General features: G+C 42.0%; 1 protein-coding gene across 7 annotated transcripts in view; it reads right to left on the bottom strand.

The window, feature by feature from the left end:
- TULP4 (TUB like protein 4) overlaps positions 1-17898 on the bottom strand; it is a 230431-nt gene that overhangs the window by 36667 nt on the left and 175866 nt on the right. For all 7 annotated transcript variants that reach the window (XM_087865628.1, XM_087865624.1, XM_087865625.1 and 4 more), the window contains 2 exons: positions 6816-6996; positions 4265-4399 (listed from right to left, as the gene is read on the bottom strand). In XM_087865628.1, coding sequence (XP_087721754.1) covers positions 4265-4399; positions 6816-6996 — 316 coding nt within the window. The remainder of the gene's footprint in view (positions 1-4264; positions 4400-6815; positions 6997-17898) is intronic.

Below are 17898 nucleotides of genomic sequence, written 5' to 3'. Positions count from 1 at the left end.
AGAAAGCCAAGTACTAGTGGAGAAAGAACAGGACTCTTACCAAACACCACATGTACTGCAGCTGCTGGCTAGAAGTCTGAGGCTCACAGGGGCCTTTGTCCCTTGGGTGTCCATGTTGATGATTGGCCTTTTTACTAATCATGAGATATGTGTGTACTTGCATTTGTGTACATGGATTGTGTGTTGAGAGGAAGAAGTGAGCAGGTGCACAAAGTAGGAAAGTGTGTAATAGTAAAGAAAAAAAAACGTACATGTTATTTTACCAACAGTGCTTCTGGTGAACATACTAAGGACCGAACAACATCAGCACGTACTCTGTGAGGAAGACGGGTACAATCTCTATCAGCCCCAACTAGAGGAGTAGAGAGGACCACTGACCAAAACCACTCTACCTCAAAATCAAAACTCCCTCTTGACTTTCTCAGTGTGTTCTATGAAATGACAAAAAGAGGAAATTCTATAAAACAAAGAAACAAAGCCTAGGGGTTTAAATTCTTTGATTTTAAGACAAATATGGGGTGAAATGAGCAGTGCCTTTGAGAGCTTGCTTTCTACAAGAGAGGAACTGGTTAGGTCAGAGGATTTCTGAGCTCATCACTGGACTGTTTTTCCTTGAAGGGTAGCAGAGTATGCCACTTCGAAATATGCCACACTGGCATAAAAACTATTTGGAGCCAAAGGCAATTGAGAAACAGCAGATATTTAAAAAAAAAAAAAAAAAAAAAAGGCAAGCTCTCTTCTTCCTCCCTATTTACCAAAAAGCAGGATGTAAATTGGGGAAGCCCCCCTCCCCCCCGCGCCCGGACCAGGAAGGACAGAAGTTAATCACTGGAGACATCTCTAGATCCTTATCAGCCCACAGACAGCACCAGGAGAATCTACAAATTTCAGGAAGGAGCCCTATCTTCCATTAGATCCCCATATGTTTACCTTCCCACAGTCTGCTGCCCTAGAAACTTCAAGTCCTTTCCCTTTGTCTTGTCACTTCTCCAAAAACATATTATTCTTTTGTTAACATGCTACATAAGACCAAGTTTTACCCACCCCTTTGAGTCACTCATCTCTGAACACTTCCACAGGTAAATGCAGTGCATGTGTTAATAAACTTGTTTTCTTTTCTCTTGTCAATCTATCTTTTGTCCATCTAATTTATAGGGCCCCAGTCAGAGAATGCAAGATTTCTAGAGGGAAGTCTCCCCCCCCCCCAAATTGTCAAGGAAGAGTATAGTAACGACAGAGGGTAAAAACCCCAAATAAGGTGAACTAATTTATGGCTCACTGTGTGATAAACAGAAGCCCCCAAAGTTGGGATACTCTGTAGATTTTTCCTCAAGGCAGAATTTCCTCAGCAAACATCTGCAAAGCAAAATTACCGACCACCCTATGAATCTGCAATGAAAACGAAGTTGGATAGTTGTGGAGAAGAAGCTAGTCGTGGGGACTATGAGCTATTTACCATTCTGTGTTCTTCTGCAATGACATAAATTACCATGTTGGTAATAAATTAGGAAATATCATGAGTCATATTAATTCAATGGAAAAGTTCTCTGATGATATTTCTTTTGAAACACTAACAGACAAAGACTAGACCCTTTCAGTCCACCTTATGTGACAAGCGACTGACCTGTCCACAATAGGATAGATTCCCGTGGATGGAGAAAGTTGCCACGTGCCATCTTGGCAGCATTCTGGCTACCTCTTCCCAGTATTTATTAACATACCCCATAACGTAGTGGACAAAAAGAAAACAAATGAATTAAAAAAAAACACTGCTGTTGATACTACAAGTAAGACCAAGTTCTCATAATACTCTGAAACTAAGACAGAAGAAAGTGCCTATATCTAGCACCTAACAGGTGACATCAACTCACTTAAATTTCATCTAACTTCTTATAATCGAGAAGACTCTGTGCGAAAGCTTGTTTGCCCATGAAAGTGTAAGGTTGAAAATACTTTCATATTAGATTTAGATTTCTAGTCAGGCAATGAAAAGAATGCTAAATTTGACCATATTTTTAGAATAAAACTCAAGTCAAAAGCTTACACATTTGGGAGGGCCTCCCTGGGTCTCCTTCACAAGCTACCTCATATGTCTTCCTAATCGTCCAGCACACGCTTGGTGGGGATGTGTTGGCAGTGCTACTTCAATACAATTTAGTTTGAAAGACAGGAAACAAACTAATATGTCCAAAAAAATAGTTTCCATAGGTAAGCAAGATGGCAAAGAATTAGAAAAATTTGCTATATAAAGAACATAGCAGAACTGAGTGGTAAGTATGCTATTTTCAGTCCTGATCAGATACTTAGTAGGGAACACAGTTCAGGACTCCAGACTAGAGGCAAGTTCTGATGAAATTAATCAACTTGGTTAAAGCTTTAAAAATAGTTTCTTTACTTTTTTAGGGGCGCCTGGGTGGCACAGCGGTTAAGCGTCTGCCTTCGGCTCAGGGCGTGATCCCGGCGTTATGGGATCGAGCCCCACATCAGGCTCCTCCGCTATGAGCCTGCTTCTTCCTCTCCCGCTCCCCCTGCTTGTGTTCCCTCTCTCGCTGGCTGTCACTATCTCTGTCAAATAAATAAATAAAATCTTTAAAAAAAATAGTTTCTTTACTTTTTTAAAGATTTTATTTATTTATTTGAGAGAAAGCACGGGCTGTGAGGGAGGGGCAGAGGGAGAAGGGGGAGCAGATTCCACGCTGAGCCGGGAGCCCAACACGGGGCTGGATCCCAGGACTCCGAGATCAAGATCTGAGCAGAAGGCAGACACTTAACCAAATGAGCTACCCACGCCCCTGAAAACAGAATTTCTGAAGAAGAAAAGAAGAGCCTGGATTACTAAATATATGTGAGAATTTATGATGACCATCCCTGCATTTTAGCTCCACAAAGGTCAGAACTTTCAGAAAAGAACACAGAAAAGCCCAAGGAATTTAAGTTCATCATCGTCACACACAAAAAATACTCAGCTTCTAAGGGAGTCCATTTGTGGTATAAAGAGGGACTTCTACATAGTTCACATCCCTCAGGAGTTTATAGGCTAAATAATTCCTTACAATTATAGTTTCAAAACAGCAAAATGGGACACCCATAAAAGGGAGCAGAACTTCTAAAAATATTCTATAGTCTTGGGGTGCCTGGGTGGCTCAGTCGGTTAAGCATCTGCGTTCAGCTCAGGTCATGATCCCAGGGTCCTGGAATTGAGCCCCATGTCTGGCTTCCTGCTCAGCGGGAAGTCTGCCTCTCCCTCTGCCCCTACCCCCACTCATGCTCTCTCTCTCTCTCAAATAAATAAATAAAATCTTTTTTTAAATTTCTATAGTTTTAAAATAGAAATATTAAGTGCTTGGGGATGTGCAGACAGATATGATGCATTCCAGCCAATCAACAGTTAAGTATATACACTTAAGTCTCCCTATCCCTGTGATTCCTGAATAATTCAGACAAGAAGCACATGACAGGACTGTCTGTTCTGAGGGCCAGCTCTGAATGACAGTAGCAAGTTGAACTGCAGGTTCTGGTTTGCCCTTGACCTTCCAATTCAGATTAGAGTAGGTCCCTTTAACTTGAGACCAGAGGAAGTCCAGAAACTTCTACATTGTACCATTTAATCCTGAAGAGACAGAACTGTTTTTCCAAAGAACTCATCAGGGTCACAACATGAGTAAACATTCCAAACTGCAAAATGTGGAACACACCAAATGCCCACGGACAGTGATTTTCTCGTATGATAACAGATTTCATAACATCTGTCAGGAAAGTGTCAGCCCTTGGCGGCTGATGTTTTCATCAGTGCCTCAGTCTGGCAACCATGGAACGTCCACAGTCTGCTGGGGTAACTTTACCACACAACCATCAGCTCCTTAATAAGCCTCAACGTAACAGGGGCCTCTGTGAAGCTGTGCCGTGCACAGCCTGCTGCCTCGGGAAGAGCAGGCGCTGAGGTCTGACGCCGTACAGACAGAATGTCAGACAGGGGCGAACACCACACACCTGAGAAAGATCACTCTTGTCATAGTAGGAAAAGAACAGAAAGACAAAGACCTTCAGGAATCCCTCCTCAAGATAAGCCTAGGTATCAACTGGTCAGATAAGCAGAGGAGCGAAAGGAAATCGCCTTCATTAACGGACTCCACTAAGCCCGGAAGAGGTCACTGCAGAGGCACAGGGATGGGAATGGATAAGGACCGGGTGTTGGACACCCACTGGAAGGCAAACGCACGTAGGGCTGATGTGTGGGCCTGGGGTCCCATGCGGCCTTCTGTACCTTTCAGCCCTGAGCGGATGACAGTAGGAGACAAGTCATCGTAGTTGTTCATTAAGCTGATGTCCCCCGAGGTGAAGCTGACGGTGAGCAGTGGCTTGATGTTCTGCACCGGGATGGGATACGCTGCTGGACCATCTGCCGGGACAAAAGTGCTGAGTGAAAAGGAGGCAATGGACACATGACCCCAATCCAGACGGCCTGAAAAACCGCCTGACACCGCAGGTCAGACTCTGGGCCGGGGTGTTACTGAATACGGCCGTGTTCTACCCCACGCACAACCTACACGAGGCCATCAGAGGGATGCTTACCAGAGCACTCTGGCGTGAGGAGAAGGATGGGGACAGCTAGCCCTGGAGGCACCAAGTGAGGTGCCTTGGGCTCTGTTGTATGGTGGTGAGAATACGTGTGGAAAGATTATTAACTTGTGTGTTAATGTGTCATGTTTCTAATGATGTGTAAACATCGATTATTTTAATGTCATATTATGTGTAAGGATGGTGGGAAGAGGGACGAAAACAAGTTCTTAATCCTGGTCCAATGCAGAGAGAAAAGCTGCTTTTCAACGCTAATGCTCTCTCGTTGAACATTATAGGAAACGAGGAGCCACAGCAGCCACTCTGAGTTCTTTGTCAAGTTTTTACCACAACAGACCCCAAATTTGGAGAAAGGCCAAGGCTGGATGTGGCTCAGAAGGAATTCTGCTACATCTGCAGTGCACAGCCAGTATAAAGAAAATTCTGCTTTGTAAGGTCAAGGAGTACTCATGGATGCTAAGGAAAAGCAGTGATGGGTCATTTTCTGGATTCTTCCACATGTTGTTTCAAAAGTAAAAGTCAGTCCCTCCCACAGGCCAGGATAAATCAGGGCCCTTTCAGAAGAACCCCGGAGGCCTCACACCCATGCTGAGCTCATCCCTGGCAGCCATCCAGAGTGGGCCGGCCTGACATCCGCACGCTCACCCCCAACTCAGCCCCGCCCGTGGAGGATCCTCAGCTGTTACTTTCCTTTGCTTCACTTTAAGTTGCTGTAGGTACCCACCTCTATGCTCAAATTCCCTGGGCCACCAAGGAAAACCCTTCTCTATGTGAAAGGTAAATCCCAGTCATCCTCCCAACTGCCCCATGGCTCATGTTAGAGTAGCAGCCAGGGACTAAGTTCTATTCTTGGTCTTATCCTGAACCTGCTCTCTGGATCTTGTTTCTTCCCATAATACATGTGGCTGAGTAAACCTGCAAGTCAAGTTCTGTTTTCAAAGTATGTTGAAAAATACCCAATGTTGTAAGACATTGACTTTATTACTATGAGGCTGGAGAAATGATTAACACTTCACTCAGGGCTAGGGTCCTACTAGGAAAGGGCACGGTGACTTCTCAAATGGAAATACTCTCTCTGCCCCCCCCAAGCCCCACCCGTCCTGAAACACCACCACCCATCTACAGTTTCTTTTCTGTGCAAACATCATCTTCTCCTTAAATGAATGACTGAATGAGTATGCGTCTGTCTCTGGGAAGCACCATGTATTATATCACGTCTGGGACAGGAGAAGATAAAATGAGAGCACTCCAAGTACCAATGCAGGTAGATGCTGTTGGGGGACAAAATTAAAGAATATTTTCTAGACCAGCCCTTCACAGGATGAACTGCCCACAGTCACAGGAAAGGGGAGAAATCGTCCAGCCCATCAAGGGCGCTCGGTGAGCAGTGTGGACGCAGCTGTCCAGGCTGAGGGCAGAAGTCCTGCAGCAGTATGGCCACGTCTAATCTGCCATGATTTCATAATATATTTGCCTTTAAAAAAAGAGGGATGGAGTATTGGGGAAGAGCCAAAGCCCCGAGGAAGCCAGGGCTGAATGCTACTGTTGGTGATGGCCAGCGTGACCATCAAAGGCTTCTGCTTTTGTGTGGATGGGGGGGGTCTCTTACATATTTGAGGGGTAAAAGACACTGCAAAGGCAAAGGAGGCTGAAGTCTGAAATTACCCCCACCCAGAGCCTGAAACCTTTCCCTGACACCCCGAATGTTAAAAAACTGGATGCCAACGGATCTAAGCTAACACCACTGTGAGGCTTATGGGGGGGAAGGCAGGTTCTTCTGAGCTGAGAAAAGGAAGTTTTCGCCCAAAATAAATAAGACGGGGCACAGATGGCAGCCCAGCGTACTGGCCTATATTACCGGCAGAACTAATCCTTTTCTCACACAACTAAAGCTACGGGCTTTAATGACATTAGGGATTTGGAACACCACAGATTAAGTTATAGTAATAGCACAGCATTTCTCATCTCCAGCTCTCTTCATTCTCGCTAAGCAGCTAAGCCCCACAACACCCTAGGGACACAGAAAGGGTCATTTCATGTCTAGCGACACCTAAGCCAATGGAGCCTCATCAGCCTGCACAGTGATTCTGAGAAAAGGGAAGGCAGAGGGAAGACAGCCGAGTCAAACCCCTAGACGTTCCGCCACCCTGCCTTGGCGTCTCCGGAGCCCTTCCCAAAAAGTCAGCGTGCTGTCCGTATGGCACACCTTAACCCTCCCACCTCCTCCTGCCGGCTACCTTGGGGCGGGGAGTAGTCGTCCGAGTCGGTGTCGCTCTCACTGCTGTCCTCCACCAGGAAGGCAGGGTAGTTCCAGGACATGCTGAGGATGCCATCAGACTCGTGCAGGAGGACGTGGGCCAGCATCCTGCCATGGCAGTCCATGACGATCACCTGCCCGTCAGCCGTGCCAAACAGCACCTGCAAGCAACAACCAGGACCCTTGACGGATGAGGAGAGGGACTGCGGTTCCTGGCAAACGTCGTCACCTCAACTTGTTTAAAAGGACAAAATGTATTTAGGACTAAAAAAACAGAGCAGTTAAGTAGCTGAGGGGATACACAAAGCATTAAGTACCAGAAACTCAGCTGGCGATTATTGCAGGAATTTTAGTCCTCTTAAACTGAAATGTGACTAATTGCAAAATAAACACATTTGTTATGCCGTATGGATACAGACAAATAACACCAGCAAAATCACTGCCTCGCTTTTTGTGGGTTGTTTTTGTTTGCATGTTTGGGTTTTTTCGTTGGAGATCAAGGGTTAAGAAGATGATATTTATTTTTCTGGGGAAAAAAAAAGCAGCAGCAAAGGTTCAGTAAGAATTTCTCAAATTTAGAAGAAAAACTTCATCTGTATGTTTGATAAAAGAGAAAACACAACTGGTTATATAAGCAGGTTATCTAACCACATTTGGAAAGAAGATGCTCCTGAAATAGTTTGTCTCATGTTCTATTTAACTAAGAATAATATTGGTATTAATGTATTAATTAATAATTAATGTTATAATGTACTAACAGTATTAACACATTCACTGAGTGCTTACTTTCTGCTTAGCGCTATGCTAACAGCTTTACCTCATGTATTGTCAAAATAATCCAGCACTGTCCATACAGAGCTCAGGTGGGCCTGACACCCTGGTGTGCAGAGGGCTGCCCCCACAGAATTCCCCTCACTTCCCCTGGCCCTGGAGCACACACTGCGGAGCGTGCCAGCGGTGCAGACAAGCACGTGGTCAGAGTGAAAGCACAGGCAGGGCAGAGGAAGGGCTAACCCACCTCCATCAGGCAGCAAGCAGAGGAGCCTCTCGCAGCTGCTAGAAGCCCCCGACATGAGTTGTGTCTTCTAGCTGGTTCATCCATGGATGATACCAAGGTGATGAACCAAGGGGAACCTCAGGGCCACGGAAAGCAGGACCTCTATGGGGAATATACTGTGTTCTCTTCTGCTTTGTGTGGTGGGCTCTATAGTTTCTGTATCTGTTGGCATTTAAAACTTTTTTTTCTTTTCTTTTCTTTTTTTTTTTTTTTTGGCATTTTTGTGTTTACTGAGATCTGTGCATTCATCAGCAATGATTGTGAAAAGCATGCAACTTCTCTCTATTCTACAGTTGCAGAAACAACCTGAGAAGTTGGGGCAGCTGACAAGGCCCTTAAGTGGTCAGGCCACTGGGCTAGTTCACTGCAAAGACTAGGATTTACACAAAGGGAAAGTTATTTAAGGGCTTGTTAGGTCCTTTCCTCTTTTTGCTCTTAAGATTTTGACATTAAGTTCTTTGGGGGCAAAGACTGTCCACAGCTGTCCCCCTGGTACCTAACAGCTTTGGTGGCTGAGGGCACTTAATAGTATTTATTGTTAAATGAAGTCAAGTCACTGACCGTCAAAAGGCATTTTTAGGACATCAATCCTGATGATTAAGATAGATCAACTGCAAGGGAAGATATATTTCATTTAAGTAGTAAAAAGCTCACAGAATTTACAGAGCTGCTTTAGAATAAACTGACTGTCCACCAAATATTCCTTTAAACATATCTACATTTTAATGACTGAAAACTAAAAAAAAAAAAAAAAAAAGGCTAAATTGTTTTTCTCCAAGGGCAGTGAGGAATCTATTACTGCACTCGGCTTAAAAAAAACCACACAAACTACTAGAAACACAATGAAACCTTTTGGAAGACGTTGAATCTTTGGCTGCCAATGGAGAAACTAAGTACCGGCTGGCATGTCTGCAAAGACCTCACGTGGCAAAGACACAGAGGGACGGGGGCATCGGAGTGGGGGGTCAGACCTGCTGAAGCCCCAGACGAGGAGGCACTGAATGTGCTCACCAGGCAGTTTCAGTGGTGAAAAAGATGGAACATGACTTCTCGTAACTTTAACTGCAATGTACAATTTATGTATTTCTTTTTTTTAAAGATTTTATGTATTTTTTGAGAGAGGGGAGGGAGAAGTAGACTCCCCGCCGAGCAGGGTGCCTGAGGTGGGGCTCGATCCCCAGGCCATGAGATCATGACCTACCCGAAGACAGGCACTTAACCAACTGAGCCACCCAGGAGCCCCTAATTTACATATTTCAAAAGAAAAAGACATGTGGGAGCCTCGCTCTAAGGCCAATGTCAGGGGTGATGTCCCCAGGAAGCAGGCTGTTTTTGTCCCCCTTTCCACATTCTCCTTCATTGCTCAAGTCTGTCTTGACGTGCAGCCATGTATCTTGGTGCTGGGTGAAGGGGTTATTTTATCATTTGTAAGTGCTGTTTCTAATAAAGATAGTTCATTAGCAGGCCACGGCCAACAGTTATTCTTCACAAGCACTCACAACTAATATGTATCAATCCCAAACGAGTTCCCAACCCCTCCTGTTATAGGGTCACGTTACTCTAGTCTTCCACTGGTGCGATCATTACTATTCTCAAATATTACTATGGTAATATTTGATTTGTCTGACTTCTATGCTAGGCTATAAGCTTCTCAGGACATGGCCTATGTGTGCTCAGCTCACTACTATCTCCCCAGGGCCTGTCATAGTAGATGACACATGGCAGTCAGTATTTGTGAAGGGAGGGAGGAAATGCTTCTGCATGGAGTATCTTTTGAGTAATGCTCACATTTTTCCATTTTAGAGAAGAACAGATACCAGACAATAGAATAGACATCTAATTTCTGAATAAAGGATGGGTGATTTAGTGAGGCATCAGTGTTCAACATTACACTAAAGCCAGCCCCCAAATTCTCCACCATGAATCAATCCCAACTACAGCTCTCCTGGGAAGATAATGCATTATTACGATCAGAGAGAAGGGAAAACGCAGCACTAACAGTCTAGTTGTCAAGCAATGATGGAGGAAGTTACTCTGTTTGGGAACAAGTATGTCACAGATAACTGAAGAACACTGATACAACATGAAATCAGATTTTAAAAAATCTCCTCTATTTCAAGTTCTTTTCATGCCTAATCACTTCCAATGAGACAAAGCTTATGTGAGCAAAGCACTTTAAGAGAACAAGACAGAAAAGTCTAATAATAATGAATACACAAATAGGCACATGCATCCATCTCTGCTTCTACTCCCTCACGCTAGACAGGCTGGTGCTGTCTCTTCCTTCCCAGCTCCGTCTCTTCTAAGCTTGGCCCTAAGCTGTCTTCCCTCTCTAGGAGATCACAGTTGTGTGCATGGCCTCAAAGGCCCTATTCAGGGCTGGCTCCCTGCTCAGGCCTCTTCCCTTCACTCCAGACTCCCACATCTGATATTTCTTACCCGCCACCGACCCCTGGATGTGCCAAAGGCCCTTCAGAACCAACATGTCTCAAGTGAAATGTGCGACTTCATCCTTTCCCCAACCTACATACACACACACACATGCACGCACGCCATGCACAGCCAGGTCCTCTTACAGCAAAGCAAAGACTGTGACTTATATTTTATCTCCAATGTCCAGTACAGTGTCTGGGATAGAACAGGTGCTCAGACATCATGTGTGAAGGCTCTGGGGACCCACCACATGGAATTAATCTCACTTTACCATGGCCCCTCAGTACTCTCAACTTTGCTTTGTTTTCGCAAGCCTGTCTTTCCCATTGAACCATGAGCTTCTCGAGGACAGGTCTGCAGCCCAGGTTCTCACATGCTACCTGTCACAAGCAGATCCTCAGGGACTATTAGTAAATGTATTTGTTACCAAAGTTTTGGCCTTTGCCCAGTGTCTTCCTACAAATGAAGCAAAAACTTCTTTCCTTTCTTTTTTAAACTATAAACCAATGCTCAAATCCTCCCATAAAACTGGCCTCCAAAATACTTTCGGTAATGGATGAAGAAATAAATTTCTGTCTCATATTTTTCCTGCTATTTTCACTGTTGCAGGCTTCATGTAGGGGCCAGGAAAATACTCCCTCTGCCATGTGTACCCCGAGAACCAAATAGGCTGGTAGAAACCTGCTGGCCCTCAGACCATATCCACTCAATGGCTGGACCTCATTGCAGGCGGTGTTTAATATCAGTGTACTCCATTCTAAACTATTTTTAGATGTAATTATTTAAAAATACAACACACTACCAGTAATTTAAAATGAACCAAGCCACGAGCCAAAGGTGGTAGGAAGAAGATGTAAAATCATTCAGAAGACTTACGGTTTGGAACCAGTGATAATATCTCATCCGTACTTTTATTTTTGGAGACTGGTATTCATCTACATTTTTGAATAAAGACCATATTAGGAAATTTCAACTATAAAAATACATGCTTCTATAAATGTTCACCTCTTTTGTAGTAGAGTTTAACTAGCAGCCACTGGAACTAGTTCCAGAAGGAGATGACCTTTTTGTCCATATATTTTGCTTTTGTGATTTAAGCTAGTGGAGCAGATAACAAAGTGATTACACGCTCCTACTGGTAACCTCAGCCCCACTGGTGGCAAATGTCTAAATGTGCCACGGTGGAGAGAGGAATGAAGGGACAAACCATGATGTTCCTTTGCTCTTTAGAAGGTAACTTCTGTTCAGAGATGCCACTGAAGTAAAACTTTATTTCTGAAAGACCTCCCTGTTGGAGTTTCAGAGCGCTAGCTCTCAAATGCTTCAATGCCAGATTTGAATATTTTGAAACTAAAGAAACAGAGTCACTGAAATCAGACTGTTGTAAATGACAGAATTCCTCACTGATTAACAGAGTATTTCCTAGTTTAAATGAAAAGGATGAAATGTAATTTCACAGTTGACTATAACAATCATTTCATTTTTTTTTAAAGGGGGAAAGGGGAGAGAGTTGGGGGAGAAAGGCAGAGAGAGATAGAGAGAGAATCTCCAGGCTCCATGCCCAGCACAGGGCCAGACACTGGGCTTGATCTCATAACCCTGAGATCACGACCTGAGCCAAAATCAAGAGTTGGATGCTTAACTGACTGAGCCACACAGGCGCCCCAACAATCATTTCTAAAACAGATATTTTAAGACTTATTCTGATAAATATGGGAAAGAAATCTCACCAAAAAGATCTATAATAAAAAATTTGTATCTTTGGGCTAAACATGTAATTTTGGTCATTGCATTGCTTTACTGCAGAATAACTACTTACAAACTACCTCATAAAGATGACACACTATCCTGTTTAAAGAGTTTCAGAGAAGGAAATACTCTTTCTGCCTCAGGCATCAATTTTAATGTTAAATAATTCCTGTTGCTAGAACATTCTTCCCTATAGCTTTCAGACTCCATTTTTAAAGTTATTCACCCTTCTAAGATGCCCACACATGGTTTCTGGGGATGGAGGGGGATGGTCTGAGTATAAGACTAATTAAAACACACATTTAACTAGGATATCTCCAGAAGGATACATAGTAACTGGAGATGCCATTACCTGTGGGGAACAGAACTGGGTGGCCTGGGGATAGTGGAGGAAAGGGGATTTTCATCATATACGCTTTTGAACATTTACAATTTTAAACCACGTGAATATACTATTAAAATATATATTTAAGGGGCACCTGGGTGGCTCAGTCGGTTGGGTGTCTGCCTTTGGCTCGGGTCATGGTCCCGGAGTCCCAGGGTCGAGCCCTGCATTGGGCTCCCTGCTCAGTGGAGAGCCTGCTTCTCCCTCTGCCCTTCACCCTACTTGTGCTCCTCTCTCTCTCAAATAAATGAAATCTTAAAATAAATTTTAAGATGCACTGAATGAGGTAGGAAAAATGTTCCAGGAATACAGCTCTCTATCAGATCTTTGGAGTAGGGTGAAAATGCCTAGTGCAGGTACTCACCACCACATGGTCCTTGGGGGTAAATATGTACCTTTAATTTGGGAAGGAGATGGTAAGTGACACTGGAATCTACTTAGCCTGTTTGGTTAGAGAAAACAGTTTGACTCTGTTGGAGGAAACATCCTTTTGTTTGCAAAGGACTCAGGACTGGGAGTCAGCTGGCCAGGTATCTGGTTCTTTTTTTATTCCTAACTACTTATGTAACTTTGAATTCTTCATTTACCTCCTTGAGTGTTGGTCTCCTCTGTCAGCTAAAAAAGTGTTACGAAATGGGCTCTCAGATCCTTTCCTGCTTTAAAATGCTCCAAGTTTTAAAAATATATCTAAATATATTTCTCCGTATTTGGGAAACAGTTATTTCTTCCTGTGGCTACTAATAAACTTCTTCAACAAAAGCACTAAGATGAAATGATTTCCGAAATGACTCTGAGGAGAGTCAGTTTCTGGCTCACCAGTAGCTGTTGGGGTACACAGTGATGGGAGCTGACCTAACAGCACCTGTGACTGGTGTCAAAGATAAACAAAACCAGAAACTAAGGAGGTAAGAACAGATTTTAACCAGTAGTAACTACTGCCTTAAGGAAGAGAGTCCAGCGTGAACTGAAGGTGACAGGGCATTTTAAAGGGAGAACGGGGGCCAGCAGGGGGTGCTGTTGAGCAGAGTCAGACCTAGAAATACACAAAAAGTGGAAGGTGGGGTTTGTCAGTGTGATTGGGCCACCTGGGCTAGCTAGCTGGTGCTTATTGAAGTTAGGGTCCTACACACCCACAGAGACTGGGTTTCAGAGGCACCACGGTCAGGTGCTGTCTGGAACAAACAGTAGATTCTTTTGGCAGCCTTGAGCTTTCCCAGGCAAGAAGTTAAGGGGGCTGGAGTTGTCACCCTTAGCGACACAGCTTTGCATTGACAGGAAGGAACTATGCTAGTATTTGTTCAAGTCTCTTAGACTGTGTGTGTGTGTGTGTGCACGCACGCACGTGCACACACGCACACACATATGAAATCATTTGTGATGAGAATCCAGTTTTGTAGGTCAAGGTTGAGGCCTAGTCAAGAAGAGGGCTCAGTGGGGCCTGCCTAGAATTTAATCAGAGAATGTCACTGGTAGCGGCACACACATCACCTCTCCTCAACAAGACACGAGGATATATTCAATGCCAGGGGGTAGGGCTGTCAAGAGCAACAATGCACTTGTGGTTCAGCAATGCTACCAGGAACCCTGGGAAGCTTAATTTTGTAGTTCAGCCATCTGAACAAACACTGGCATTAATACCACAGCCACCACCATGCTGTGGTATTAATAAAGGCTTACAAAGAAAATAAAACATTAAATGAACAAGAAACTGACTTCAAAATAAATTTAGACCCTCGATATATTATGGTGGTAAGAAAACTTAACATGAGATCTATATCGTTAAGTTTTTAAGTGTACAGTACAGTATTGTTAAGTATAGGCTCAATGTTATCCAGCAAATCTCTAGAACTTAATTATCTTGCATAACTAAAACTTTATACCCATTGAACAGCAACTTCTTGTTTTCCCCTCCCCCTAGCCCAAGGCAACCATTATTCTACTCTCAGCTTCTAGGAGTTTGACTTTTTTAGACACCTCATTTAAGTGACATCACGTGGTATTTGGCCTTCAGTGACTGGAATATTCATTTGGCACAATGACCTCAAGGGTTATCCAAGTATTATTCTGCCCTCCTTTATAAGGATGAATAATAGTCCATTGTGTGTATGTATATATGTGTGTGTATCACATTTTCTTTATCCTTCATTCACTGATGGATATTTAGGTTGTTTCCCCATCTTGGCTACTGTGAATAATGCTGCAATGAACATGGTTGTATAAATATCTCTTCAAGACCCTGCTTTTAACTTTCGGAAAAATACCCAAAAGAATTTTGGGATTACTGCATCACATGGGTAGTTCAATTTTTCATTTTTTGAGGAGCCTCCATACTGTTTTCCATAGCTACATTTTACAACCCACCAAAAGTATAAAGGGTTCCAATTTCTCCACATCCCAGCCAACATTTCTTTGTTATCTTTTGTCTTTTCTTTTTTTGACAACAGCACTCTTAACAGGTGTGAAATGATATCTGATTGTGGTTTGACTTACATTTCCCTGATTAGATATATTAAGCATCTTTTGCTTGGAGAAACGTCTATTCAAGTCCTTTGTCCATTCTTAATCTGGCTATTTTTATTTATTTATTTTTGCTACTTAATTCAAGGAGCTCCTTATATCTTTTGGATATTAACTGCTTACCACATACACAGTTTGAAAATATTTTCTCCCATTCTACAGGTTGCCTCTTCATTCCATTAATTGTTTTCTATGCTGTGCAGAAACTTTTTAGTTTGATGTAACCCCCATTGAATAATTTTGTTTTCGTTGTCTATTCTTTTGGTGTCATAACCAAAAAATCATTGCCAACACCAATAACACAAAGTTTCCCAACGCTTTCTTCTAGGAGTTTTACAGTTTCAGGTCTTGAGTTTAAATCTTTAATCCATTCTGAGTAGAGTTTTATATATGCTGTAAGACAAGGGTCCGATTTCATTCTTTTGCATATGAATATAGTTATCCTAGAGACATATGTTGATGAGACTAGCATTTCCTTATTGTATATTCTTGGCAGCCTTGTTGGGATGCATTGGCTCATTTCCGGGCTCTCTATTCTGTTCCACTGGTCTCTATGCTTGTATTCATGCCAGTACCACACCGTTTTATTAATGTAGCTCTGTAATGTATTTTGAAATCGGGAAGTGTGATTCCTCCAGCTTTGTTCTCAAAACTGTTTTGGCTATTCCAGGTTCTTTGTGGTTCCTTTTGAACTTTAGGATTGTTTTTTTCTATCTCTGTAAAAAATGCCACTGGGATTTTGATATGCATTGAATTCGTAGATTGCTTCATGTGGTATGGACATTTTAACAACATTAAGTCTTCAGTCCACGAACATGGTATGTTTTCCATTTATTTGTGTCTTCTTTCTTTCTTTCATTAGGGTTTACTTTTCACTATACAAGTCTTTCACCTCCTTGGTTAAATTTATTCATTTATTCTTCTAATGCTATTACACGTAGGAACTGTTTTCTTCATTTTCTTTTCAGATGGTTCATTGCTAGTATATAAAATGCAACTGATTTTTGTATATTGATTTTGTATCTTGCAACTTTACTGAATTTGTTTATTCTAACAGGTTTTGTGTGTGTGTGTGTGTGTGCGCACACACGCACATGTGTACTCTTCAGGGTTTTTTACCTATAAGATCGTATCATTTGTAAACAGATAGTTTTACTTTTTCCTTTCCTGTCTGAATGTCTTTTCTTTTTCTTGCCTAATTGCTCTAATATTCCCAATACCATGCTGAACAGAGATGGAGAGAGTGATCATCCTTGTCTTGTTCCTGATCCCAGAGCTAAAACTCAGTTTTTCACTGTTAAAGCATGATATTAGCTGTGGGACCTTCACATATGGCCCTTATTACATTGAAGTAATTTCCTTCTATTTCTAGTTTGTTTAGATTTTTTTTTATGCAAGGGTGTGGAATTTTATCAAATGTTTTTTCTGCACCTTTGAGGGGAATCATGTGATTCTTATCCTATATTCTAGTAATATGGTGTATCACATGAGTTGATTTTCATATGTTGAACATCCTTGCCTACCAGGAATAAATCCCAGTTGATTAATGTATATGATCCTTTTAACTTGCTGCTTAATTCAGTTTACTAGTATTTTGTTGAGGATTTTTGCATCTACATTCATCAGGGACATTGGTCTGTAATTTTCTTTTTTTACAGTGTCTTTGTCAAGCTTTGGTATCAGCGTAATGCTTCCCACTTAAAATAAGTTTGGAAGTGTTCCCTGCTCTTCAAGTTTTTGGAAGAGAGAGAAAAAGAATGGTGTTAATTCTTTAAATGTTTGGCAGAATTCACCAATTAAGACATCTGGTCCTGGCATTTTCTTTCTTGTGAGGTTTTTGATTACTGATTCAATCCTGTTGCTAGTTATAGGTCCACTCAGATTTTCTATTTCTTCATGACTCAGTTTTGGTAAGTTGTATGTTTCTAGGAATTAAACATCTCTTCTAGGTTATCTAATTTGTTGGCATGGAATTGTTCCTAGTAATCTCTAATGATCCTTTTTATTTCCATGACATTAGTTGCAATATCTCCCCTTTCATTTCTTTCTTTCCTTTTTTTTTTTTTTAAAGATTTTATTTTTAAGCAATCTCTACACCCAATGTGGGGCTCGAACTTAAAATCCAGAGATCAAGAGTGATATATTCTACTGACTGAGCCAGCCCGGCACTCTTCCTCTTTCATCTCTGCTTTTACTTGAGTCATCTCTCTTTTTTCACTTAAAGTTTTGTCAATTTTGTTGATCTTTTAAAAAAATCAACTCTTAATTTCATTTTTTTCCCTATTGTTTTTCTATTTTCCATTTCCATTGCTCTAAATCTTAGTATTTCCTTCCTTCTGCTAACTTGGGCTAAGTTTGTTCTTTTTTTTCCTAGTTCCTTGAGGTGTAAAGTTAGATTGTTTGAGATCTTTCTTCTTTTTTCATTGTCAATATTACTGTAAACTTCCCTCTTTGTACAACTTTTACTACACCCCATAAGTTTCAGCATGTTGTGTCTTCATTTGCATTAGTTTCAGCGTATTTTCTAACTTCCCTTGTAATTTCTTCATTGGCCCATTTGGTTAATCAAGGGTGTATTCTTAAATTTCCACATATTTGTGAATTTTCCAGTATTACTTCCACTGTTCATTTCTAGTTTCATTCCGCTGTGACTGAAAAGGATTACTTGATGTAATTTCAATTTTCTTAAATTTGTTAAGACTTGTTTTGTGACCCAACACATGAACTATCCTGGAGAGTGTTTCTTGTGTGCTTCAGAAGAAGGTATATTCTGCTTCTGTTGGGTGAAATATTCTACACACATCTGTTAGGTCCACTTGGTAAATACTGTTGTTAAAGTCCACTGCTTCTTTAAATGGATTTTCTGTCTGGATATACTATCTGGTATTGAAAGTGGAATAGTGAAGTCTCCTACCATTACTA

Source organism: Ursus americanus, chromosome 11 (assembly GCF_024610735.1).
Source record: "Ursus americanus isolate L20-20 chromosome 11, mUrsAme1.1.p, whole genome shotgun sequence".
Lineage (NCBI taxonomy): Eukaryota > Metazoa > Chordata > Mammalia > Carnivora > Ursidae > Ursus > Ursus americanus.
This window is presented reverse-complemented; position numbering and strand designations above follow the sequence as displayed.